The sequence below is a fragment of the Sprattus sprattus genome, assembly GCF_963457725.1.
Source record: "Sprattus sprattus genome assembly, chromosome: 11".
Classification (NCBI taxonomy): domain Eukaryota; kingdom Metazoa; phylum Chordata; class Actinopteri; order Clupeiformes; family Clupeidae; genus Sprattus; species Sprattus sprattus.
The window spans coordinates 3,094,440-3,120,348 of NC_137909.1; the positions used below are offsets into that span (position 1 = coordinate 3,094,440).

The window sequence follows — 25,909 nt, forward strand, 5'->3', positions numbered from 1 at the left end:
TAGCCTAGATAGCACTGTTTACGATAACCCTGATCTTAAAAATGACAGACGTCCAACATAACGTAATTAACTAATTTATTAAGAGGAACAGCAAACAATGTATTAACAATATTTACAAGAAGAAGTTTCAATAGGATATTTAAATTGTGTATACAAGCAACGCAGACACGATGAAACTAACTAAATTATTAAACACAGACACACACGTTCTGTTTTCCATCCTCCTGGCCATGGTGCGGTCACGGATGGCCCGACACCTTTCACACTCAAAGTCCTCTTGCTCTTTGAAAGTAGACAGGACGCGCTCGGACTCGCGGTAACGTAAACACAGGGTCAAAGTGTGCTAAAGCGCTCTTAAAACACGGATGACAAGCGACACACCTGCTTTACCCACATCTGAAAAACACATAATGAAACGGGTGCTCCACTGCGACTTGTTAAAGGGGGCATGGCAGCCCATCAAATACCCTTGTACTAACTCACCTATTTGAATGGCATTCGACGAGCCTTGCGTGCTAGCAGGAGGGTCGTCCGTAGCACTAGCAGACTCCACGGACTGGCGAACGTTTGTTGAAAAATCTAAATAATCTAATTTGGGTAGCTTTGCCACGTTCTCCTGCAGCTCGTTTCTCTCTTGCCTTTTCTTACTGCCACTTTTGTGTTTATAAGACATTTTCAATAGACTCGTGTAGCCTTCACAATAGGGTATAGCAGTCTTGCTCCTTTGCTATTGACAGTTAGCAGCCTTAATGTCACTTTGTTACCTTTCTCGCGACACAAATATTTAAATGATCTGGTCCATTAACAGTGTTAAACATGTTACCCAGAAATCCCCACGGCAAATCTGAAATTCTGAATGACAAAATACCAAAGAAAATAACTTATTCGTTTCATTGAATCGTTTCTCTTTATTGTTTCTTCAGTGTATGTAGGTTAATCATGTGCTGTTGTTCTAATTGCTACTATTTTTTTTTGCAAAAATAATACCCACCATGACGAAGATACGTACGGTATTAAAGGAGTATAAATAGTTGTCGAGACATCTATTTCTAAAACTAAGGAAGCTAGTGCTGAAAACTTTAGCTAGAGTAATTGAAGGCCAGGGCCCGCGTGCAATTCTGCCTATTCAACCGAAATTGGCGTTAATGTAGCCTGCATTGAAGTTAACGTGGCCTGCTCCGTTAGACGCGAGTATGGCATGAATAAAAAAAATAATAAAAGGCTTCAGGCCACCGGGCATTTGCCCGCCATGCCCTATGGCCAATCCAGCGGTGGCTCCATGCCACACAGCCAGGCCAGTAAAGGTGTGGATGGAGTATCACCAGATCAGGACCCTGTCATGGCCACCCCAATTTCGAGACCTGAATCCCATAAAAAAACCTCTGAAATGTGATCAAGAGGAAGATGGATGGTCACAAGCCATGAAAAGAAGCCGAGCTGCTTGAATTCTTGCGCCAGGAGTAGCATAAAGTCACCCAACGGCAATGTGAAAGACTGGTGGAGAGCATGCCAAGTCACATGAAAGTTGTGATTTTAAATCAAGGTTATTCCACCAAATATTGATTTCTGAACTCTTCCTAAGTTAAAGCATTAGTATTGTGTAGTTTAAAAATGAATATGAGCTTGTTTTCTTTGCATTATTCGAGATCTGAAGACACTGCATCTTTTTTGCTATTTTGACCAATTGTCATTTTTCTGCAAATAAATGATCTAAATGACAATATTTTTATTTGAAATTTGGTAGGAATGTTGCCAGTAGGTTATAGAATAAAACAAAAATGTACATTTTACTTTAACACATACCAATAAATAGTAAAACCAGAGAAACTGATCATTTTGAAGTGGTCTCTTAATTTTTTCCGCGGCTGTATATGGTCACACAATAACAACCAGGCAACAGCCAATCAGAGCAGGAAACATCGAAATATGTTACAGATAGGAATGATACAAATTAACAGTGGAATAGCTATTTTGCAGCTCCATCAGTAGCAGTTAAAGTCTTACTACAAGAGATAGCAATATTTCCAGTTCCATCAGTTTGGTTGGATGACATTGAGCTGTGGTACAGTGAGAAGACTGTTGGAGGTTGGTGGTGACGCCAGAGAACCAATTGTCCGTGTTTGTGTTTGTCATTGCTGAAGGTAACCTGAAAATGTTATGTTCTGATTTGTTAGAAATACATGTTGATTATGTACGATTAGATAAATAATTTTATTTCCTTTCTTCAGGAGATTTGCCACTGCTGCTTTGTTTTGCCATAAATTTAGTTTCATTTCAGTTTTTGCTCTTTGTAGTTTTTGGTTTGTTTGCTTTTGTGTTTGGTTTGACCTAGGTGTGAGCTAGGTTTAGCGCACTATTTTTTCTATTTTTGTTCATTATTTATCCCCTCTCCTCCCCGCCGTGCTGGAGCGATCACTGTTGTATTGGCTGCTCCAGTTTGGTCCCTATTAAATAAACCTGTTCTGATGCTGAAACTCTGCCTAGTTTCAGCCCATTAGGTTTAACCCCAACTCCCCCTTCCTCACCAGAATATTGCAGCTGTCTGCTGGGCAGGTCGCCGGGTCTGAGTCCTTTTCTTCGGGCACTGCATGTCAATTGAGTGGTAACACGCACCTCACGTTTTGCTAATACCTGTTTGCAGTGCGTGTTCCTATGTGTGTTGTGTGCAGAGTTTGTGTGTGCGTAGGAATACGAATCCAGAGCACGGGTGGCGTGTCGGTCTAACTCACTTTTTTCAGACAGGTAACCCCTTGCAACAGCTGCTCCCTATGCCCCCCTACCATCCTGGTGGCAGCCAGTATCAACTCTCCAGCCATTATCAACTCTCCTTCCATCTTCCAACCATAGCCATTGTATAAGTAAATATTGTCATTGTTATAATTTCAATACCTTGTCTCTGTGCCTTACTGGAGTGAACCTGATTGGGAATCCACTTGGCTCTAACAACAGGTACACATCATATCCAACCTAATATCTTGGTGTGCAAGTCACCAGGTGGCATAGTCGTAATACAGAGCCGAGAACTTAGTAGACCACTAGGTTACACCACCAATAGCATATTCTTTATAATCGTGTTCTTTTAAACATCTCGCTGTAGGTGATGGCGGGACAATATAACCGCGTATTGAATCAGGTTCAGTGATTGAGCGAATGTGAACCAATATATCTATCTCCTCTTAGCTGAACCTTAATTTTTTCTTTCTCGAATCTCCATGGTGGCAGTAACTTGCAGGCGATTTCTCCTGTCTTTTAACGGTGCGCTAAATAATGCTTGCCCAGCGCGGATCTGGTTTGATAAATACCACGGAAAATGCAGAAAAACACTATGCGTTAATGTGCGCCTGGCAAAGGCGCAGATTAAGCTGCGGTCGCAATGTTAGTAAATCAGGCCCTGAAGGGCGGAGTAAGCACAGAGTGCCCAGCACGGATCTGGTTTGATAAATACCACGAAAAATGCGCAAAAACACTGTGCGTTAATGTTAGTAAATCAGGCCCTAAGCGAGGCTCTTGGAGTGATGCTGGAACCCTGTCCACTTATAGCAATATTTGGTGTAGCTGATGAAACCCTGGGTTTAACTCTTTGGTGACGGTCCCTTTAAATTTCGGTCACTCATGACTGGTCACGTATTTGGTTACATTCTTCTTCTATTTCACTCAATCTTTGTTCCCATGGTACTGAAAATGTTGTCTACAGTTGTCAATCACAAGGATGTATTTTATTTGAGTACCCAATCTCAAATACCATTGGTTTAGAGACGTTTTATCGGGAAAAAAATTTGACAGCGCTTCTTTTCAAACATGCCGTTTTCAAGCAAAGTGTATACGCTCGATCAAGCGGTTCAGCTTTGTTTACAAACGGACAATGAAGAGGATAACGATGCAGATAATTCAACTGGGTACTGTTCGGCGACGCTCGCTAAGCGGTTTAGCGAGCTAAATGCCATGCAAAAAAAAGACAACGCCCCTTTATCGAGTTCGGCGAACCAACTTTTGATTAATAACCATGGTAATTAATCGCTTAGACCTAACCTGCTCCAGGGCAGGCTAACCAAAGTTTAGCTGGCTAAACTTGCCACACCCACGCCAAAAGGAGGGATCCCGTTGACAAGGAGTCATATTATAGTTTGATTAGTGTAGGAAGAGTTCTTTGCGATCGCCAAGAAGATCCATTTTTCCATCATGATGAGTTCTTGTATGAGCGCTACCGATCCACCCGACAAGGAATAATTAATTTAGAAGACCTTCTAGAGTAATTTATTGCATACACCACCGTCGAACATTGAATGTCTTCACTTTCTTGCGAGTGGTAGCCTTCATTTTTGTAATGTCGGCGATGCGGAGAACAAAGCACTCATAATTATATGACAGTGGTAGCCTATTAGTACAGTTGAGACATTGGTACAGTTGATAAACCCGAAATAACTTTCATGTGCAGCCTGAGACGTGATTTTTAGTTTGCACATGAATACTAAAGTTTTCTTTGATCCCAGGAAATTTGAGCACATAACCCATCTCCATTACGGAGATATTGGCTAAAGTTGTTTTACCTACTTTAACTTACATCATTGCAAACGTTTAGTTTTGCAAACGTGTCTAGTTTTCGTGCAGTAGTGAATGGTGGAAGGTGGAGGTGGATGGTAAGGTAGGTGCATGATAAGAAGAGAGAAATACACACAATTTCTTTTCATTGCTTCAATTTATTAAATTTCTTATTAATACATTCACATTTAGTCATTTAGCAGACGGTTTTATTCAAAGCGATTTAAAACTACAATTCCTACGAAGGTGAGGGGAGACGAACCGGTGATCTGCTGCATGCAAGCCATACGCACTACCCGCTGCATCAAAGTCACATGTCCGATAAGAGAAAAGATATCACCCATTATACAGCCTATAGACAGTTTCTTATATTGCTGTCGCAGCCGCGGGAGTGTAGAATTTTGACATGATTATGGTCTTGAATTCTTCATAACGCGTTCATGATCATATCCTGCCTTATCGGAGAAAAAATTTTGTCTTTTTCTTTGAGTTTAGACCATTGTACCTTTAAAAAAAATCATGGTTTTGGTGATCGACCTTTCTTGCCTTTTGAAGCAGGACGTGCACGCGCAATTTAGCTGACGAGACAAATTAACTTGAGGTTAAAATAAAGTAGTGCCCGTCGCCAGACCGGCTTGGCCTGTTCTCATTTAGCGAGCTAGATTATCTCATGTCGCGAGCTAAATTCATTATCTTAGCTTCAGTTGTACGTGAACAGGGCCCTGGTAGGATGAGCAGTGGAGAACAGTAAGAACTTGACAATCTGTTAATGAATGCTTGTGATCTGGGCCCTGTCCGGCGTACAACTGAAGCTAAGATAATTAATTTAGCTTGCGACACGAGATAATATAGCTTGCTAAATGAGAACAGGTCAAGCCTGTCTGGCGACGTGCGCTAAGATAAAAAATCCTCAGGTTAAATTGTCCCAGGCTAAAAATTGCGCGTGCACGTCCTGCTTCAAAAGGCAGGATAGGTCGATCACCAAAACCATGATTTTTTTTTTCACGAACAAAAGTCTAAACTCAAAGAAAAAGACTCAATTTTTTCTCCGCTAAGGCAGGATATGACCATGAACGCGTTATGAAGAATTCAAGACCATAATCATGTCAGAATTCAACACTGCCGCGTCTATGACAGCAATATAAGAAACTGTCTTTAGGCTGTCTAAGATCTGATATCTTTTCCAAAATCTAATATGTGACTCTGGTGCAGCGGTTAGAGCTCATGGATTGCATGCTACAGATCGCTGGTTCGAACCCCTTCGCTTCGCTTGTAGTTGTACATCTCCTTGTGAATAGCTTTGTATAAAACTGTCTGCGAAATGACTAAATGTAAATGTATTAATAAGAAATTCAATAAATTGAAGCAATGAAAATATATTGTGCGTATTTCTCTCTTCTTATGCATGCAACCACCTTTTCTACAAAAATTATATGCTGTGAAGTAGACTGAGGTAGACTTTATTAACTACTGCAGAAAAACTAGACACGTTTGCAAAACTATACGTTTGCAATTGATGTAAGTTGCATTTGTTGATGACGTATGGTTAATAATATCGTGATTGTAGAAGGGACATAAAATCTTAAACAACTTTCGCAAATATCTCCATAATGGAGATGGGTTATGTGCTCAAATTTCATGGGATCAAAGAAAACGTTAGTATTCATGTGCAAACTAAAAATCACGTCTCAGGCTGAGCATGAAAGTTATTTCGGGTTTATCAACTGTACTAATAGGCTACCACTGTCATATAATTATGAGTGCTTTATTCTCCGCAACGCCGACATTGCAAAAATGAAGGCTACCACTCGCAAGAAAGTGAAGACATTCAATGTTCTACGGTGGTGTATGCAATAAATGACTCGAGAAGGTCTTCTAAATTAATTATTCCTTGTCGGGTGGATCGGTAGCGCTCATACAAGAACTCATCATGATGGAAAAATGGATCTTCTTGGTGATCGCAAAGAACTTTTCCTACGCTAATCAAACTATAATATGACTCCTTATCAATGGGATCCCTCCTTTTGGCGTGGGTGTGGCAAGTTTAGCCAGCTAAACTTTGGTTAGCCTGCCCTGGAGCAGGTTAGTGCTAAGCGATTGGTTACCATGGTTATTAATCAAAAGTTGGTTCGCCGAACTCGATAAAGCGGTGTTGTCTTTTTTTTTGCCTGGAATTTAGCTCGCTAAACCTCTTAGCGAGCGTCGCCGAACAGTACCCTGATCAAGAATTGAGGTGAGATGCGTCTATGTTGACTCCTGAATGACACGCTGTTTATCCTTACATTACAATTTCCGCTTTTTTGCGCCATCAATATATACATATATTTTTAGTAACACTAAACGTTTGAGCATTATATTATTATTTGGAAGGGGTTATTGGAAGTTATTAGACGTTTTCTTGAACATAACCGATTTGTTTCCAGTGTTTTGGGTCCACGTGGAATGACGTGTCATTCATGGATTCGTTCGTTTCATATGTCCCTCATTTAGATTGCGATACAAATTATTTTATACAATGCTATCACTTCTGTCTCATAGTTCTTTTGTTTTTTATCTTGATCAACCAAAATAAATGATAATATATTTCTATACTTGCATTTGTGTTGTTATTTCTCGTAATAGCTTTGTAGTTTTCAAGTTTGGCACAGTAACTCTTGACCTTCCATGCCATGTTTGTTTAAAATAAAATTCAATGTGGCATATAAAATAATTGTTGTTCATGTTGTTCAAATGTATTCAGGCAAATAAATTGGTGTTTCAACAAGATACAGAAAATATTTTTTTTGGGGAAAAAAATATGTTTGTTGTTTTTCAGAAAAATATGTTTTTTTCAGCGACCTATAGATGCATGAAAGGCGATGAAGATTTTGTCAGATTGACTCCAAACTTGGCAGGAAGATTCCTAACAATATATTCTAAAACTTAGCGTTTGCACAATTGCAGTAATTTAAACATTATGGCAACCACAGCAGATTACACCTACTTTTTGTGTTTTATTTCAGAAATATCACCGCATAAATTAGCATAAATTATTTTGTAATAATTTAAATTGAGAGAATTTATTTCTTTACAGCTATTCTACATTGATTCTACATTCATCACCCTTTAAAATGAATCATAATATATGGTGTTATGTGCAATATTTGCAGAGATATCCAAGATTTACAAAAAGTCACTCAAAATTGTCAATTTTGGGGCAGTCACCAAAGAGTTAACTGCAAACCAGTCAGACATCATTGCATTCACATCACTTTTGGCCCGTAGAAGAATTTTGTTAGTTTGGAAGTCTTCTACTTCCCCATCAGCTCGGTGTGGCTGTAAGATGTAATGTTTTTTCTAAAGCTGGAGAAGATAAAATGTACACTCAGAGGGTCTGTGGAAAGGTTCTATTTGAAGTGGGGACCGTTTTTGTCGTATTTTGAAAGTCTGAAAGAGTTGTCCACTGGGTGAGTGTCCCTAATTGTAACTGAGACCCTCCCCCCTCTCTATCCTTTCCTAGACGTTTATTAATTAATTTTTCTATCTATTCATTGCCTATTTATTTATCGCCTATTTTTTTTTCCCTATTGATATTTGATCGCCTCACAGAATGGTTGACACATTGTAAATATTTACTATATTTGAGCCAATAAATGTGTTATGGACATATGAGGGCCTATGTTTTGGAAGAATATTGATGCATAGCTGTAAGAATGTACATTCATGACTGAGAAATGTTTTTTTTTTGCTTTTATGAACATACTAACTGCCAAGAGGTGTATGGGGAGGGTGGTTGAGGGTAATCTTGTTCGTGTTTAAAAAAAATGAATGAAAACATAGAGGAAAAATGCTTGAGATACTGCTTGAGATACCTGTATTGTGCAATTCCTTCAATAAATAAATGATATAAAAGATTTTGATTTGTGCTTTGGATCATTGTCCTGCTGGAAGGTCCAACCATGGCTTCCTGACAGAGGCTGTTAGATTTTCATCTAAAATCTCCTGGTATTTCAAGGAGTCCATGATACTATGTATCCTAACAAGATTCACAGTAGGTATGAGGTGCTTTTCTCTATGGCTATCTTTCTCCACCTCTGGTGTTTGTTACCAAAAAGCTCAATTTTGGTCTCGTCTGACCACATAATTTGGCCCCATTGAAAGTCCCAGTAGTGTCTGTCAAACTGTAGGCGCTTAAGTTTGTTTGTGATTGGCAGCAGATGCTTTTTTCTGGCAACCCTCGCAAACAACTTGTGGTGATGTAGGTGGCGTCTAATGGTGGTTTTGGAGACTTTCTGACCCCAAGACTCAACTAACCTCTGCCAATCTCCAGCTGTGATCCTCAGAGATTCCTTTGCCAGTCAAACCATTCTCCTCACGATGCGTGGGGTCAATTAACAGACAGGTCCTCCTCCAGGCTGATTCCTCATATCTCCTGTCGCTTTGAACTTCTTAACTATTGCCCTGATTGTGGAAATGGGTATTTTCAACTGTTAAAATATTTTCTTATATCCTTTTCCGGATCTCTGCAGCTCAACAACTTTTTGTCGCACTTCAACACTGTGTTCTTTTGTCTTCCCCATCTTGATGAATGGCTAAGGGTATTTGGCCTGCTTCACCTCATATTTTCACCCCAGTTAAACAGAAAGTTATGGTTGACCACTTAAAAGTTCCTAATCAAAAAGGTGAACTTAAAAATGAAAAAACATGACTGGTAATACATTTCAGTTAGATTTCAATTAGAAGATTTTCTAGGGGAGCAATAAATGTGGCACCCATGTTTCAATAATATTACTTCAATGAAAATGTTAGTGAATATTTTGACTGAAAGACCAAGAGGATAAACAGCAAAGACAAAGTTTTGCCCATATTCACTAAGGGTGCCAATAATTGTGGAGGGCACTGAATGTGATAACTTCACACTTAACTTCATCGCCAATTATTGGATGTTAATTCAGTTGTTTTTTAATAGTTGAAATGATATTTAAGGAATTCATAATAGCCTACTTCTTGCATTAATTCATACATGACATCCTCAATACAACTTAGAAAGAACAATATGTGATGCTTGTGCCACATTACATTTTTATTTTTAGAACCTAAGTTGATCCTGAAGTTTTCCGCTGTTGAACGATCTTTGGGTCCGTCTCCGTCAAGCGAAGTGAGCAGAGGGACAGTGGACACAGGAACATTAAGATCTCCGACGATGGACTTTTTCTACAATTTTGCTTCTCAAACCCCCAGACAATTTTTTGATCTTCCCTCTTTTGTCCATGCTCAGTGTGGTATACACAGACACACAACACAAAGGTTGAGTCAACTTTGCTCCATTTTAACTGGTTGCAAATGTGATTTCTATGTTGCCAGCATCTGTGACTTGCCACAGGTAAGTTTAAATATAAATTAAATGAGCATTACATGCTTGAATTACAATGATTTCTTACAATTTTGAAAAGGTGCCAATAATTTTGTCCGGTCCACTTTTGGAGATTTGTGTAGAATCATGTCAAATTTAGCTTTTCTTTTCTGCTTTTTTGAGTTGTTCCAATGCAAAACATAGAAATTAACATGTGAATACCAAAACATTTGTAATTACAACAATTTTCTGTGAGAAGTGGTACATTATCTAACAGAAGTGCAGGGGTGCCAATATTTTTGTCCTTGACTTTATAAAATTTGAACATCATCGTTACTCAGGTACGGATTAAGAAAAGCCTGGCTCGGTATTTTACTTGACTGTTTAAGTATTTTGCAAATGCTTCCACTTATGACCACTTATGAAGATATTTTGTCTTCACCAGGCCTTGCTATGCTCTTGCAGGAACTTATATAACTTCCCCACTTTTCTCGCCTTGATGAATCATTGACACTTCCTACGTCCAACAACTGCTTCCTCTCAAAACACAGATCAGGAGCCCAAATGTGCTGCTAACAGGTATATGATGCCAGAAGAGATCTACCATGGCTCTCCTGTGCTGTTCTGCTCAATCATTCTTTTTTATTTTTTTATTTGAGGATATTCTACAAACACACACACACCATACATCACTCTACAGCCTATAAAATAATTCAGCTGTCAAAAACTAAATAATTGGAAAAACTACACTTTAATACATCCAAATGTCAACTAGAACAATAATGTATAACTCATCGACTGTGGAGATGCATGAGAAACATTTTGTTTTTGTTTGTTTTGTTTTTTCAGGAATCAAAATATTTATTGGGACATATCAAGTATTATACCATGTATAAAATGTTCAATCACAATATTAAGCAATATAACTGTTCAACCTGACCGGGCAGCAGGGAAAAGTAACCACATAAAAAAGAGCTAATGATCAAAATAGGATAGGAAACTAAATGATAAAAATAACATTAATCAGCATTTTTAAACTAGACATTACATTGTCTCTTCTTTTCTTCAGTAAGTGCAATTAAACAAACACACAACAAACAACACTAAGGCCAATAGCAAAGGCAATGCATCCACATGACTTCTGAAGGGTTAGTACTGCTGTCACTGTACAGACATACGCAATGGGGAGGAGGAGGAAGAGGAGGAAGCTCACAGGTAAGAAAAGACTTGCAAAGAGGAGCAGATGCCACAAGAGAAAGTTAGGCTGCACATCACAATATTCTTTCGAGACAATATGCTTTTTTAAACATGGACATTTGCATTTCAATTAAAACAAATCTGATATTGTACTAAAGAAAATAACATCACCACAAAAAGAAAGAAGACGTACATAGACTCCGCTCCTCAGGTAAAACACTGTGGACTTTACTTTAGATGGGCAAGAAACTCGGAATTGGTAGGCTGATGTTGAGGTGAAAACGTAATAGTCGTCAGTTATAAGACGTTAACTCCTTTTCTTGTCGGCACAAGGTAACCTTTGCCCTGATCAATCAGAGTAGACAAAAAAACTGGATATTTAGGATATTTTATATTCCCTTCTGGATACTGAGCACCAGTACGCAGTTGCTGTGTAGTTCTAGGAGATAAAGTTGGTGTTTCACTGAAATTACATTTTGAAACCATTGTCCCCTAATAGGCCACAAAGTCATAACAATTTGAAAACAAGTAACTTACCCACATTCAATCATTAAAAGTTGAAACGTAGCACTAACATTTTAAACTGAAATGGCTAGACTGAAAAGCTATTGGTGACCCCCTCATAAACAAGCCCAATGTGGGATATAGTGATATTCCCAGAGTTTCCCATGCTGGCATGTCTGATTCTAATCCCACTCTTGCAACACATCATGCCCCCATTTAGAAAAAAAAACATTAGAGGATGATGTTATTTTAGTGATTAACCACATGAGCATGTTAACTCAAGAATTCCTATCCTAAATGAACACTATCGTTAACTTGTGTTCCTTGACTATCATGGTCTTCCGAGACATGGAGTGGCAGGAGAGTCTGACAGGGTTAGAAAAATCCTTGAATCATGGCTGAGGAAACAGTTTCTAGCTGGTTTGTGATACAGGGCATGTGTGTGTGTGTGTGTGTGTGTGTGTGTGTGTGTGTGTGTGTGTGTGTGTGTGTGTGTGTGTGTGTGTGTGTATATGTATACGTGTGAGTGTGTGTGAGTGTGTGTAAGTGTGTGCATATATATATATATATGGTTATATATAAGCACACACTCACACACACAAGTATTTTTTTATATATATATATTTATATATAATACGTGTGTGTGTGTCAGAATGTTAGAGCTGGGGAGAATGTTCTGCTCTAGAGACTTCGGGATGTCTATCCAGGGACAGGCTCATCGGCCCTTGCTGTATCCAGGGAAGAATTGATCAAGAAGCTGTTGTAGTGTCTTGTTAAGGATCATAATATAATCCTTTCCCAGGTCATGGCGACAAGCAGGGCAACTGTAAACCTCTGCACGGAATGACCTTTGAAGACAGCTCTGGACCAGGTAAGAGAGAGAAAGGGACACATAAGATGTATTAAGGAAGCAATTTCTTCACGTACAAGATGTTAGCACTTGTACTAAGTGATATTCCAGTGACACATTCAAGTAAGACATTTTTATTTTTTTTTATTTTACTGATATCAACAAAAGTAATCCACACCAATAAATGCTGTGATGGAATTTATACTGCAGAGCTGGAGTGAACTAGCTGAATTGAAAATATAAATGTGTAATGAACAACAGCTATCTCTAGAGTTTTGTGTACTTACCTTACAAACATTGTGCAGGCATGTAGTAGTGACGGGCTGGTAGGCAAGTTCCTGGCAGCACACACACATGAAGCTCTGCTCCACTTTCTTCAAAAAGTTCTGGGGGTGCAAGACACCACAGGCCTATTTAATCATTGTCACACATGAAACCCCTGAAATATCACACATGACAAATGCAAGACGAAGACAAGACATTTCCAGCTGGAATTCTCCCAAAACTGTGATCAAACTGCGATGTTAAGGCCTGTGACCTGTTTTATTTTCAGGTTGAAATCACTGATCATTGGTGATAAAAAAGAAAAAAAGATGTAGTTGATTATTATACTAGTTTTGTTAAGGCGGGTAAGGTTTGTAATGCTTTGCTTGTGAAGTTGTCATAGTGTTTAAGCTAAAAACGTTGAGACATATACACTCCCGTTCAAAAGTTTGGGGTCACTTAGAAATGTCCTTAGAAAAGCACAGTTTTTTTCAATGAAGATAAGATTAAATTAATCAGAAATACACTCTATGCATTGTTAATGTGGTAAATGAATATTCTAGGTGGAAACGTCTGTTTTTTAATGAAATATCTATATAAGTGTATAGACCTTTCCAGCAACTATCATTCCAGTGTTCTAATGGTACATTGTGTTTGCTATTCGCCGTAGAAGAGTAATGGATGATTAGAAAAGCCTTGAAAACCCTTGTGCAATTATGTTAGCACAGCTGAAACCTGTTTTGCTGGTGAGAGAAGCTATAAAACTGGCTCTCCTTTGAGCTAGTTGAGTGTCTGGAGCATCACATTTGTGGGTTCGATTATACTCTCAAAATGGCCAGAAAAAGAGAACTTTCATGTGAAACTCGCCAGTATATTCTTGTTCTTAGAAATGAAGGCATGAAACTGAACATTTCCTACAACGGTGTGTACTATTCCCTTCAGAGAACAGCACAAACGGGCTCTAACCAGACTAGAAAGAGAAGTGGGAGGCCCCGGTGCACAACTCAGCAAGAAGACAAGTATATTAGAGTCTCTTGTTTGAGAAATAGACGCCTCACATGTCCTCAACTGGCAGCTTCTTTAAATGGTACCCGCAAAACGCCAGTGTCAACATCTACAGTAAAGAGGCGACTCCGGAATGCTGGCCCTCTAGGCAGAGTGGCCAAGAAAAAGCCATATCTGAGACTGGCCAATAAAAAGAAAAGATTGATATGGGCAAAAGAACACAGACATTGGACAGAGGAAGTTTGGAAAAAAAGTGTTATGGACAGACGAATCAAAGTTTTTGGATCACACAGAAGAACATTTGAGAGACGCAGAACAGGTGAAAGGATGCTGGAAAAGTGTCTGATGCCATCTGTCAAGCATGGTGGAGGTTATGTGATGGTCTGGGGCTGCTTTGGTGCTGGTAAATGGGAGATTTGTACAAGGTAAAAGGGAATTTAAATAAGGGAGGCTATCACTCCATTTTGCAACGCCATGCCATACCCTGTGGACAGCTCTTGATTGGAGCCAATTTCCTCCTACAACAGGACAATGACCCAAAGCACACCTCCAAATAATGCAAGAACTCTTTAAATAAATAAAAGAGTTTTCATGGAAAACACAATATCGTCTGGGTGACCCCAAACCGTTAAACGGTAGTGTACATGTGCTGGTTATGATTATATCTTCTAGTGATGCAGGGTTTGAAATGTTATGAAGTTTTAAACTTTGCATGACAAGACTTTGGCTAGTGAAGTGATAGGTTTTTACATCATTCACTAGGTGGCGCCACTCCACAAATAAGTCGTAATGAGCTAGGGTCATGTGCCTCCTAGACCTCCCATTCATATTTCGTAATTTCATAATAAGTGCTTTGCTGCCATGGAATTCATAATGGAGGAGAGAGTGTTGCTATAGTATTAGAGGTGGTTGCTAGGGTGTTGCTATGGCAGTTAAGGTGATTGCTTTAGTGGTTGTAAGGATGTTGCAATGGTACTCGTGGTAGTGGTTGCAAGAGTGTTGCTATCATAGTCATGGTGGTCACAAAGATAGTTTGCTACGATTGCTATGATGGTTGCTATGGTATTTGCTATGGTAGCTGAGATGGTTGCTATGGTATTTGCTATGGTAGCTGAGATGGTTGAACAATTTTGCAGATGGAAATGTTTTCATTGTAAACTTGGCTTGAAAATGACTCATATATGTGACTCAAAGCTTCTCTGACTGTGAACTAAGGCTTTACATACGCAAATCACAGGAATGTCTTGTGAGGGTTAAGGGAGTTGAATAATTGTGAGTTCAGCTGAAGAAGGATGGATGGATGGATAGATAGACAGATAGATAATTGTTTCTATGGTACTTGATATGACCCTATCCGTCTCATTCAGCCTCAGAGGCCCCTCAATTGTACATATGATAGGGATGATAGGAGAGAGGACAGACTTACTTCAGATAGGAGTGAAAGACAAGGCAGAAGATGGCAACTGGGAACTATTAAGAATGTAGAGCAGAGAATGTAAAAAGTGCATTGGAAAGGAGTACATACTGGCCCCTCGAGCAGGACGTCCATGGCTTCATCCCAACTCTTTTTGTTGGGCTGGTCCTCTCGGATCAGGATCTGCTGCTCCTCACTCAGCTGGAAGGCCTCCACCTCTTTCTCCTTCTGGGGTTGACTGGCCCTCTCTACACACATGTCTAAGATACACAAAAGACCGTAACTAAATAAATATACATTCAAATTCAATACAATTTCAACACAAACCTGCAAATGAGTAACAAAGATGTACAGCATATGAGATGTACAGTAAAAGTACACATATGTAGCAATATACTTTCTACTTTCGGGTCCTCCTGACATACCAGACCAAATCCAGCCATGGCATTCACCTGCCCTTGAAGGCAGTCACAGGGCATGCTGGGCATACTGAACTGGTGCCTCAGCTGTTTATGAGAGGCAGCTCTCCAATTAGCGTCTCTTAGTTAACCTTATTTGTTTTGAGCACCTGAAATATCCTCTCTATCTACAGCTCCATGTAATAATTGAGTTGACCCTTCACTCCCATCCCAGTGCAGATGTGTATGTTCATGTGCAGTGTTTCCCTGAGGACTCGTTCAGCAGTGGTGTTGTTGTTATGGGCCTGGGGCTATGAGCCTGCAATGTTCAACCTTCTCTGCTTTTTGAACATTCTTACATTAGTTTTGTTTTACAAATTATACAAAGACTTTTGTTACTTTTATATATTTAATATTATTATTACTATAAATATATATATATATTTAAATAGTTGACCCTATAGTCTATATTTATGTAATATCTAAAGATGCCATAAGCAGGACTGGCTAGCTGACAGCTACAGAGTTAAATTATTTCATACTCCACATTCCAACATATCACCAGCTTTGTCCACGCTTAGCTCCTCTCTCTTGCAGGAGAACCCAAAAAGTTTGGTCATGATGGTGGGGGCTAGGCTACATGTATAAAACATGTACATGATCGAAATGTAACTGAGTGACCATTATTATTTATATTTATGTTTACTTGTTCATTTTGTGTATTATACCTCCCTAAAATAAGATTAATTGCATGTATTCTTTAGCTTATAAAATTTTCAGTAAACTATAGAAAAGTCTCTCCCCTCAATTCTCTTCCTACAATAACAATCTAGACTGATGGGCCAGTGGTGAGGGAAAGACTATTCCATGTGATGAGCTCATCAATATGCATGAGGCTACTGACAGAAAATAAACAGTGGAACAGAAAGTGTGTTAGTTTGATTTGATGATTTGATGATTTGATTTCAAATCCACCAACATAAAAAAATAATCCTACCTTTGCCCTTAGGTGTTTTCTGACTGCCATTGCTTTGATGCCCACCAGCTGCGATAACAGTTGGGATTTCCATCTCTTTATCCTCCTTTTCTTCTTTTGGCTTCTTTGGAGGGGGGGTATTTTTTGGTCGGCCTCTCCCAGAGTGCCTCTTGCCGCGCATGCCCACTCTCACACTCGCTTCCTTCTTGGTCTTGTTGGCCATGGCCTCCAGATAACCTGGGGGGTACTAGGCAGAGCCAAAACCACAGCAGAGAGAGAAAGAGCAAAAACAACACACTGTCACACACAATAAACTAAAACCTAATTACCATAGACACAAGTGTACAACAATCGAGTCTGTGGAACTTCTTCATAATGTCAGACCTGTAGCAGTTGTGGGGAATCTGGGCTGAAGTGAATCTGCCTTTGAGCCGGTGTGAGACTGGACTCACCTGCACTTTGAGGCCGAGCTTCTTGATTCGTTCAGCCCCCTCAGGAGACCAGGGTGCCGGTTCCTGTTCGTCACGCCGTAACAGATACCGCCAGACCAGAAAGCCACACTTCCCAATCTCTGGCCAGTACTTCACCACCTTAAGGAGAGATAATGCATGCACAAAGCATGTGGGCTAAGTAATACTGGCACCAGGCCTTCCTGTCTGCAGTTGTTATATTTAATTCAATTCAATTCAATTCAATGTGATTTATATAGCGGCAAAACAATAAAATTGCCCCATGAAGACCCCTGGTGTTCTTTCTTCGTGGTATACATACAGCCGCTGAAAAAATTAAGAGACCACTTCAAAATTATCAGTTTCTCTGGTTTTACTATTTATTGGTATGTGTTAAAGTAAAATGTACATTTTAGTTTTATTCTATAACCTACTGGCAACATTCCTACCAAATTTCAAATAAAAATATTGTCATTTATGCTACTCCTGGCGCAAGAATTCAAGCAGCTCGGCTTCTTTTCATGGCTTGTGACCATCCATCTTCCTCTTGATCACATTTCAGAGTTTTTTTTATGGGATTCAGGTCTCGAAATTGGGCTGGCCATGACAGGGTCCTGATCTGGTGATACTCCATCCACACCTTTACTGGCCTGGCTGTGTGGCATGGAGCATTGCCCTGCTGGAAAAAACACTTCTCAGAGTTGGGGAACATTGTCAGAGCAAAAGGAAGCAAGTTTTTCTTCCGGGACAACGTTGTACTTTGCCTGGCTGAGGTTTGTAAAAGACCATAAGGATTGAACCAAAGCGGACTGGAGCGTCTCCTAGTTCGTCTTCTCCAATTTTCAGCTTTGCCCAACACATGGTCGTCTGATGGTTAGACGGAGACCTGGAGAGGCCTACAAGCCACAGAGTCTTGCACCTACTGTGAAATTGGACGAGATTGACACCCGCCCGATAAAGTGCCGTCCCCACCGGCTTCCGCTGGTGCGGCAAGAGGCGTGTAACAAAGCTGTTGAAAACATGCTTCAGGCAGGCGTCATCGAGCCATCAGATAGCCCCTGGGCAGCGGCAGTGGTCATGGTTCCCAAAAAGAATGGTGAATGGCGCCTCTGCTCTGACTACAGGCCACTGAATGGGGTAACTAAGAAAGACTCGTATCCACTACCCCGCGTGGATGAGTCTCTGGACCTAGTCTCAGGCTCTGCCTGGTTTTCCTCACTGGACCTCCGCTCGGGCTAATACCAGATGCCTCTCGCCCCATCTGCGTGACCAAAGACTGCCTTTTGCACTGGATGTGGGCTCTGGCAGTTTAAAGTCCTCAGTTTTGGCTTATGCAACGCCCCTGCTTCCTTCGCCAGACTGATGGATCAGGTGTTGACTGGCATCCCACGCCAGGAGTGCCTGGTTTATCTGGACGACATCTTGGCACATGGACCCTCCTTCGATGCTGCTTTGTTGTCGTTACGGCGCGTGCTGGAGAGGATCCGGGCAGCAGGGCTGAAACTCCACCCTGATAAGTGCCATTTTATGCAGCGTCAGGTGATTTTTCTGGGACATAGAATGGGGCGGGAGGGAATTAGCACCATGCAGGACAAAGTGCAGGCAGTGGCAGACTGGCCGGTCCCGTCCACTCAAAAGGACTTGAAAAGTTTCTTGGGCCTCGCTTCATACTATCGGAGGTTTGTACGGGGTTTTTCGTGCATCGCTGCCCCTCTGTTCCAGTTGTTGCATAAAGACAGAGAGTTTGTCTGGACAGATGCATGCTAGGGGGCGTTCGACCAGCTGCGTCGGTCCCTCAGCGATGCCCCTGTGCTGGCTCCATCTGACCCCTCTCTTCCGTTTATGTTGGACACTGATGCCAGTGGGGTGGGTGCTGGAGGAGTGCTGTTGCAGGTGGGTGCAGACGGGGAGAGGGTAGTGGCATATTTCAGCCGGGTGTTCAATAAGGCTGAGAAGCGCTACTGCGTGACCCGGCGAGAGCTCCTGGCAGTGGTGCTCTCCGTGCGCCATTTTAAATATTACCTGTGCGGTCTGCCCTTCACTGTGAGAACCGATCATTCAGCTCTCCAGTGGCTGATTTCATTCAGGGAGCCGGAGGGGCAGGTCGCCAGGTGGTTGGAGGAGCTCCAGGCCTATAACTTCACAGTGGTGCACAGGGCAGGAGCTAAACACAGCAATGCAGACGCCCTCTCCCGTCGCCCGTGTGCTGCCAACGGGTGCCACCACTGTGAACGGAGGGAGAGTCGGGAGCAGGAACTCTGTGAGGAGGAGGAGCAGCAGAAGGCAGTGCGGCGGGCAGAAGTGGTGGACTGCCGGGAGCTGCAGATGTTGAGCATGGGGGAATGGAGGAATCAGAAGGAACTTGACCCCGACCTAAACCCTGTGCATCAGTGGGTGGAGCTACAGCAGAGGCCGCCATGGGAAGAAGTGGCAAAGCTCTCACAGGTCACCAAGGGGCTGTGGTCAAAGTTTGACTCGCTGCGTCTGATCGACGGGGTGCTGCAGAGGGCGTGGAAAGAGCCTGCTACAGGGGATGAGCGTTGGCAGATGGTGGTCCCCAAGGGCCTGAGGACAGCTGTACTGCAGGGCATGCACGGAGCCTCGGGGTCAGGCCACTTTGGGGTGACCAAAACGCTCCGCCGCCTCCGTCAAGGCTTTTATTGGGGCCGCTATCGGAGGGACGTAGAAGACTTCTGCAGACGGTGTGACTTATGCACCGCACGGAAAGGTCCAACAGGTCGGTCACATGCCCAGCTGCAGCAGCATCTAGTGGGGGCCCCCATGGAGAGAGTGGCTGTAGATGTGATGGGCCCACTTCCCCGCACCAACAAGGGGAATGTCTACATCCTCTCTGTGATCGACTACTTTACAAAGTGGCCAGAGGCCTATGCCGTCCCAAACCAGGATGCAGAGACTGTGGCAGATGCCCTGCTGGGAGGCATACTCAGCCGGTTTGGAATGCTGGACACACTGCACAGTGACCAGGGGAGAAATTTTGAGTCCAAGGTATTCGCTGCCATGTGCAGCCGCCTGGGCATACAAAAGACACGAACCACCCCGTTACGGCCTCAAAGTGACGGGCTCGTGGAGAGGCTCCACCGCACACTGGGTCAGCAGCTGGCCATACTGACATCGGAGCATCAGCGCGACTGGGATGAACATCTGCCGCTGGTGCTCATGGCGTGCCGGTCTGCAGTCCAGGAGTCGACCTCATGTTCCCCAGCACTCCTCATGCTAGGGAGGGAGCTCCGCACCCCAGCAGAGCTGGCCTTTGGGCGGCCTCCAGACGCCCCTGTTGTTTCCACAGGGCCGGAATATGCGAGGAGGCTCCAGGACAGGCTTGAGTCTGCCCATGCGTTTGCCCGGGTGCAGCAGGAAAGTGCTGGTGCTTGGGTGTATAGCCCACAAACAAAGAAGGGCCGGTGTCCAAAGCTTGACAGCCAGTGGGTGGGGCCCTGCAGGGTGTTGGAGCGGATGGGGGAGGTGGTGTATCGGGTGCAGCTACCGCCACGAGGACGGAAAGTTGCTCTGCACAGAGACAGACTGGCCCCCTATCGAGGCAATGCCTTGCCCCAGGTTCCAGGTACCCCACGTACCCAGCCACAAACCCCTGCATTACACACACACACACCGCACCCCCCACAGTCTGATGGGAGTGACCCTGACTCTGTCCCTGTGGCCCCTGGTCTCAGCCCACGTCCCCTGCCCCTGGGTTAAGCCTGTCACCCCCCTTCTCACTACACACACACACACACACCGCACCCTCCACAGCCAGTGCCTGATGGAGGTGACCTTGCCTCTGTCCCTGTTGCCCCCTGGTCTCAGCCCACTTCCCCTGGCCTTGGGTTGAGTCTGTTGCCCCCCTTCTCACGTCCACAAAGGGCTAGGAGACCGCCCCAGCGTTTGGCAGACTTTGTTTGTTCCCTCAGGGACGAGGAACTTGGTAGCGGGGGGGTAATGTAATGACCAGTATGTTTAATGTGTTCATGTTCATAGTGTTTGTGTCTGTGTGCCTGTGTCCTTGCTCTCTGTCAGCCGCAGCAGCTCATGTGATGCTATGCGCTGCGGGGGGCTGGCAGAGTAGCCAGGGGGGCGGGGGCACCTGGTTAAGAGAACGTGTAACTTGTTGTTGTGTCTCTTGTGCTGGAAGTTCTATGAGAAGCAGCCACAGAAACGTATGTGTTCAGCCGAAATCATAACAGCCAATAAAGTCATTGTTGATTCATACTAGTAGTGTCGGTGTGATCGCTACAATATAGATGTATCTAAAGATCCCTTCACTGAAGTCCAAATCCATGTCCATTCATCGTGACACTCAGGGAATTGTGACGCTCTATTGTGAAGTGAACACTAGCTGCCAGACATAGTAACATAACTGCCGTTATTTGTAGTTACTTTCACTTTTTTTTAATTAAATCAACTGTTGTTCCAGCAGCTGTTGTAGTTGTTACGACTAATATTGCATGTTATCTGATGGAACTCATCGCACAGATGCACAGTGCAGTTAGCATTGTTTGGTAAATAACACATCCTCAAAGGCAACTTCTCCCAACAATCCAGGAACAGTTTGGTGAAAAACAATGCCTTTTCCAGCATGATGGAGCACCTTGCCATAAGGCAAAAGTGATAACTAAGTGGCTCGGGAACAAAACATTGATATTTTGGGTCCATTGGTCAGGAAATTCTGGCGTTGGCCAGCTCACATCTCTATCTCCTGGCGTCGGCCAAGGAGCATCAGTCCTTCCACCGTCATCTGGTGAAGGCCTACTCTCTTTGTTCTCAACGGAAGAGAACAGACAAAGACTCTCTAAGACTTGTCGTTAGCCAAACACTGCCCGCTAACTAAACAACGTAAGTTTAGCAACGCAGCTAACAATAGATCTGCCGGTTAATTCTGCAACGGGAGAAACAAAGCACAACAGCATTCACGATCCTGCAACATTCCGGGCGTAACTGCAGTGAAACGACGACACCAAAGCAAGGACAACTTTTCATCTCTTCTCTGCCTCAGGAACATCGGGTGCGCCAACACTTTTCCAAAGGACTGGTAACTTCGACTGGGCAGCTAGCTATTCACAACCTGGCTAAGCATAGGACTGTTTACATATGCCATTGTTCATGTATTGTATCTGTTTTGTTTACCGAACATAACTGTTATATACTTTCATTGTTAGTTGGTAGTTGGCTTCGCCACACCATCCAAGGGAAATCGTTAGGATAGCTTATCAGACACACGAGTCTTGCATGCATTACTAACCATCTCTTTATTCTAACATGGCATCTTAAATCACATACGATTACAAATATATTGGCCTTCATATAGCCACCCAGACCTTAATCCCATTGAGAACTTGTGGTCAATCCTCAAGAGCCGGGTGGACAAAAAAAAATAAAAAATAATTCTGACAAACTCCAAGCATTGATAATTCAAGAATGGACTGCCATCAGTCAGAATGTGGCCCAGAAGTTAATTGATAGCATGCCAGGGCGCATTGCAGAGGTCTTGAAAAAGAAGGGTCAACACTGCACATATTGACTTTTTGCTTTTAACTTCATGTAATTGCCAATAAAATCCAGTGACACTTATTAAATGATTGTAATGATACTTCAGTCTTCCATGGTAACATCTGTCGGTACCTAGTCCAACCAAAGACTTCATTACCCACAATTCCCTTATCACCTAAACTCTCTTATCTGCATTTCATGAGACAGCATTGGCTGCCAACAAGGTGTTAAAAACCGTGACGCACTTTCTCACTATAAACTGCGTTGAAATGATACATTCATTCTCTTTGCGCTCTTTCTACTCTGGCGTTGGCCAGCTCACATCTCTATCTCCTGGCGTCGGCCAAGGAGCATCAGTCCTTCCACCGTCATCTGGTGAAGGCCTACTCTCTTTGTTCTCAACGGAAGAGAACAGACAAAGACTCTCTAAGACTTGTCGTTAGCCAAACACTGCCCGCTAACTAAACAACGTAAGTTTAGCAACGCAGCTAACAATAGATCTGCCGGTTAATTCTGCAACGGGAGAAACAAAGCACAACAGCATTCACGATCCTGCAACATTCCGGGCGTAACTGCAGTGAAACGACGACACCAAAGCAAGGACAACTTTTCATCTCTTCTCTGCCTCAGGAACATCGGATGCGCCAACACTTTTCCAAAGGACTGGTAACTTCGACTGGGCAGCTAGCTATTCACAACCTGGCTAAGCATAGGACTGTTTACATATGCCATTGTTCATGTATTGTATCTGTTTTGTTTACCGAACATAACTGTTATATACTTTCATTGTTAGTTGGTAGTTGGCTTCGCCACACCATCCAAGGGAAATCGTTAGGATAGCTTATCAGACACACGAGTCTTGCATGCATTACTAACCATCTCTTTATTCTAACATGGCATCTTAAATCACATACGATTACAAATATATTGGCCTTCATATAGCCACACACGCGAAGCTCATAATCGAACTTCCCGCTGCATAAAGGCTCGTCCTTTCTCATCACCACACATGTATGTTCACGATTGCATACACATGCACGCGGAACTACGTGGTCAGGACAAAGGAACACACACACACACACACATAGTTTCAGGCGCGCTCCTAACAGCGCAACTCTGAGCTTACCAGCTCGCTCGCACACTCCCTCTCCCTTACACATACATATACTTTTTCAATTCATTAGTTAGATACATTTAGCTAGATTACATATTGTGTGTTATTTTCTTATCATTGTGTTAATAAATACTTTGATTTATATACGCTGGTTTATTTAATGTTACACAAGAATGGACGTTGTCAACCTCTTCTATTCTGAACTCCAATGACCTTCAACCATACTATTAATAAGGTAACTGTGTTTGTAGTTATTAATTTAATTATTAATCAGAGTTCCAAATTGATAGTATAATATATTTTATGAGACTGATATATTTAATGAGACTGATTTGTGGATTATCAACTTAATTGATCTGCCTTTGTGTTGAATGGTTGATCCCTGTCCAATCGGGTGAGATTACCAACATATTGTTGCTGTTGCAAGGACAGCACCAGTGTGTCTTGGTGGCCCTCGTGAAGACAATATCACAATTCATACACAATTGCACCCACATTCACCCGGCGCCTGCTCATTGGGTAAGATACCTACATAATCTGGTACTCCAATATGAGAATGGTACCCATTTTACCTACACATCTGACAAAAATATCAAAAGACACTGAAGCAGCAAACTTTGTGAAAATGCATATTTGTGTCATTCTCAAAACCTTTGGCCACGACTGTATACGCTATTAGTTGCTTTTATGTATTGAATAATTTGCCATATTGCCCTGCATAGCACAAAGATTCAGTTTGCTTTTAACTTCATGTAATTGTCAATAAAAGCCTTTGACACTTATTAAATGTTTGTAATTATAATTTAGTCTTCCATAGTACCATCTGGCACTGAAGCAGCAAACTTTGTGAAAATGTACACTACCGTCCAAAAGTTTGGGGTCACTTAGAAATGTCCTTATTTTTCAAAGAAAAGCACTGTTTTTTTCAAAGCAGAGGACATTAAATTAATCAGAAATACACTCTTTACATTGTTAATGTGGTAAATGTATATTCTAGGTGGAAGTGGTTTTTAATGAAATATCTAGATAGGTGTATAGAGGCCCATTTCCAGCAACTATCACTCTGCTGTTCTAATGGTACATTGTGTTTGCTAATCGCCTTAGAAGACTCATGGATGACTAGAAAACCCTTGAAAACCCTTGTGCAATTATGTAAGCACAGCTGAAAACTGTTTTGCTGGTGAGAGAAGCTATAAAACTGGCCTTCATTTGAGCTAGTTGAGTATCTGGAGCATCACATTTGTGGGTTCAGTTATACTCTCAAAATGGCTCGAAAAAGATAACTTTCATGTGAAGCTCCCCAGTCTATTGTTCTTAGAAATTAAGGCTATTCTATGTGAGAAATTGCGAAGAAACTGAACTTTTCCTACAACGGTGTGTACTACTCCCTTCAGAGAACAGCACAAACGGGCTCTAACGAGAGTAGAAAGAAAAGTGGGAGGCCCCAGTGCACAGCTCAGCAAGAAGACAAGTATATTAGAGTGTCTGGTTTAGGAACTAGACGCCTCACAGGTCCTCAACTGGCAGCTTTATAAATGGTACCCGCAAAACGCCAGTGTCAGCTTCTACAGTGAAGAAGCGACTCTGGGATGCTGGCCTTATAGGCAGAGTGGCAAAGAAAAAGCAATATCTGAGACTGGCCAATACAAAGAGAAGATTGATATGGGAAAAAGAACATAAACATTGGACAGAGGAATATTGGAAAAAAGTGTTCTGGACAAATTTAAAGTTTGAGGTGTTTGGAGCATACAGAAGAACCTTTGTGAGACGCAGAACAGGTGAAAAGATGCTGGAAGAGTGCCTGAAGCCATCTGTGAAGCATGGTGGAGGTAATGTGATGGTCTGGGGCTGCTCTGGTGCTGGTAAAGTGAAAGATTTGTACAAGGTAAAAGGGAAGGCTATCACTCCATTTTGCAACGCCATGCCATACCCTGTGTAGAGTGCTTGATTGGAGCCAATTTCCTCCTACAACAGGACAATGACCCAAAGCACACCTCCAAATTATGCAAGGACTACATAGGGAAGAAGCAGGCAGCTGGTATGCTCTCTGTAATGGAGTGGCCAGCGCAGTCACCAGATCTCAACCCCATTGAGCTGTTGTGGGAGCAGCTTGACCGTATGGTGCGCAAGAAGTGCCCATCAAGCCATTCCAACTTGTGGGAGGTGCTTAAGGAAGCGTGGGGTGAAATTTCTACAGATTACCTCAACAACTTAACAGCTAGAATGCTAAAGGTCTCCAATGCTGCAATTGCTGCAAATTGACAATTTTTTGACGAAAGCAAAGTTTGAAGAACAAAATGTATATTTCAAATAAAAATCATTATTTCCAACCTTGTCAATGTCTTACCTATATTTTCTATTC

At 42.2% G+C, this 25,909-nt stretch overlaps 1 protein-coding gene across 1 annotated transcript in view; it reads right to left on the reverse strand.

Moving 5' to 3' along the window:
• Positions 1–12,228: 12,228 nt before the first annotated feature.
• Positions 12,229–25,909, reverse strand: part of uhrf2 (ubiquitin like with PHD and ring finger domains 2) — a 161,895-nt gene continuing 148,214 nt past the window's right edge. Inside the window, exons 12-16 of the mRNA XM_080848064.1 lie at positions 16,932–17,069; positions 16,501–16,726; positions 15,217–15,365; positions 12,710–12,808; positions 12,229–12,434 (exon numbers count right to left, since the gene is read on the reverse strand). Of these exons, the coding sequence (XP_080704190.1) occupies positions 12,288–12,434; positions 12,710–12,808; positions 15,217–15,365; positions 16,501–16,726; positions 16,932–17,069 (759 nt within the window). The 3' untranslated portion in view covers positions 12,229–12,287. The remainder of the gene's footprint in view (positions 12,435–12,709; positions 12,809–15,216; positions 15,366–16,500; positions 16,727–16,931; positions 17,070–25,909) is intronic.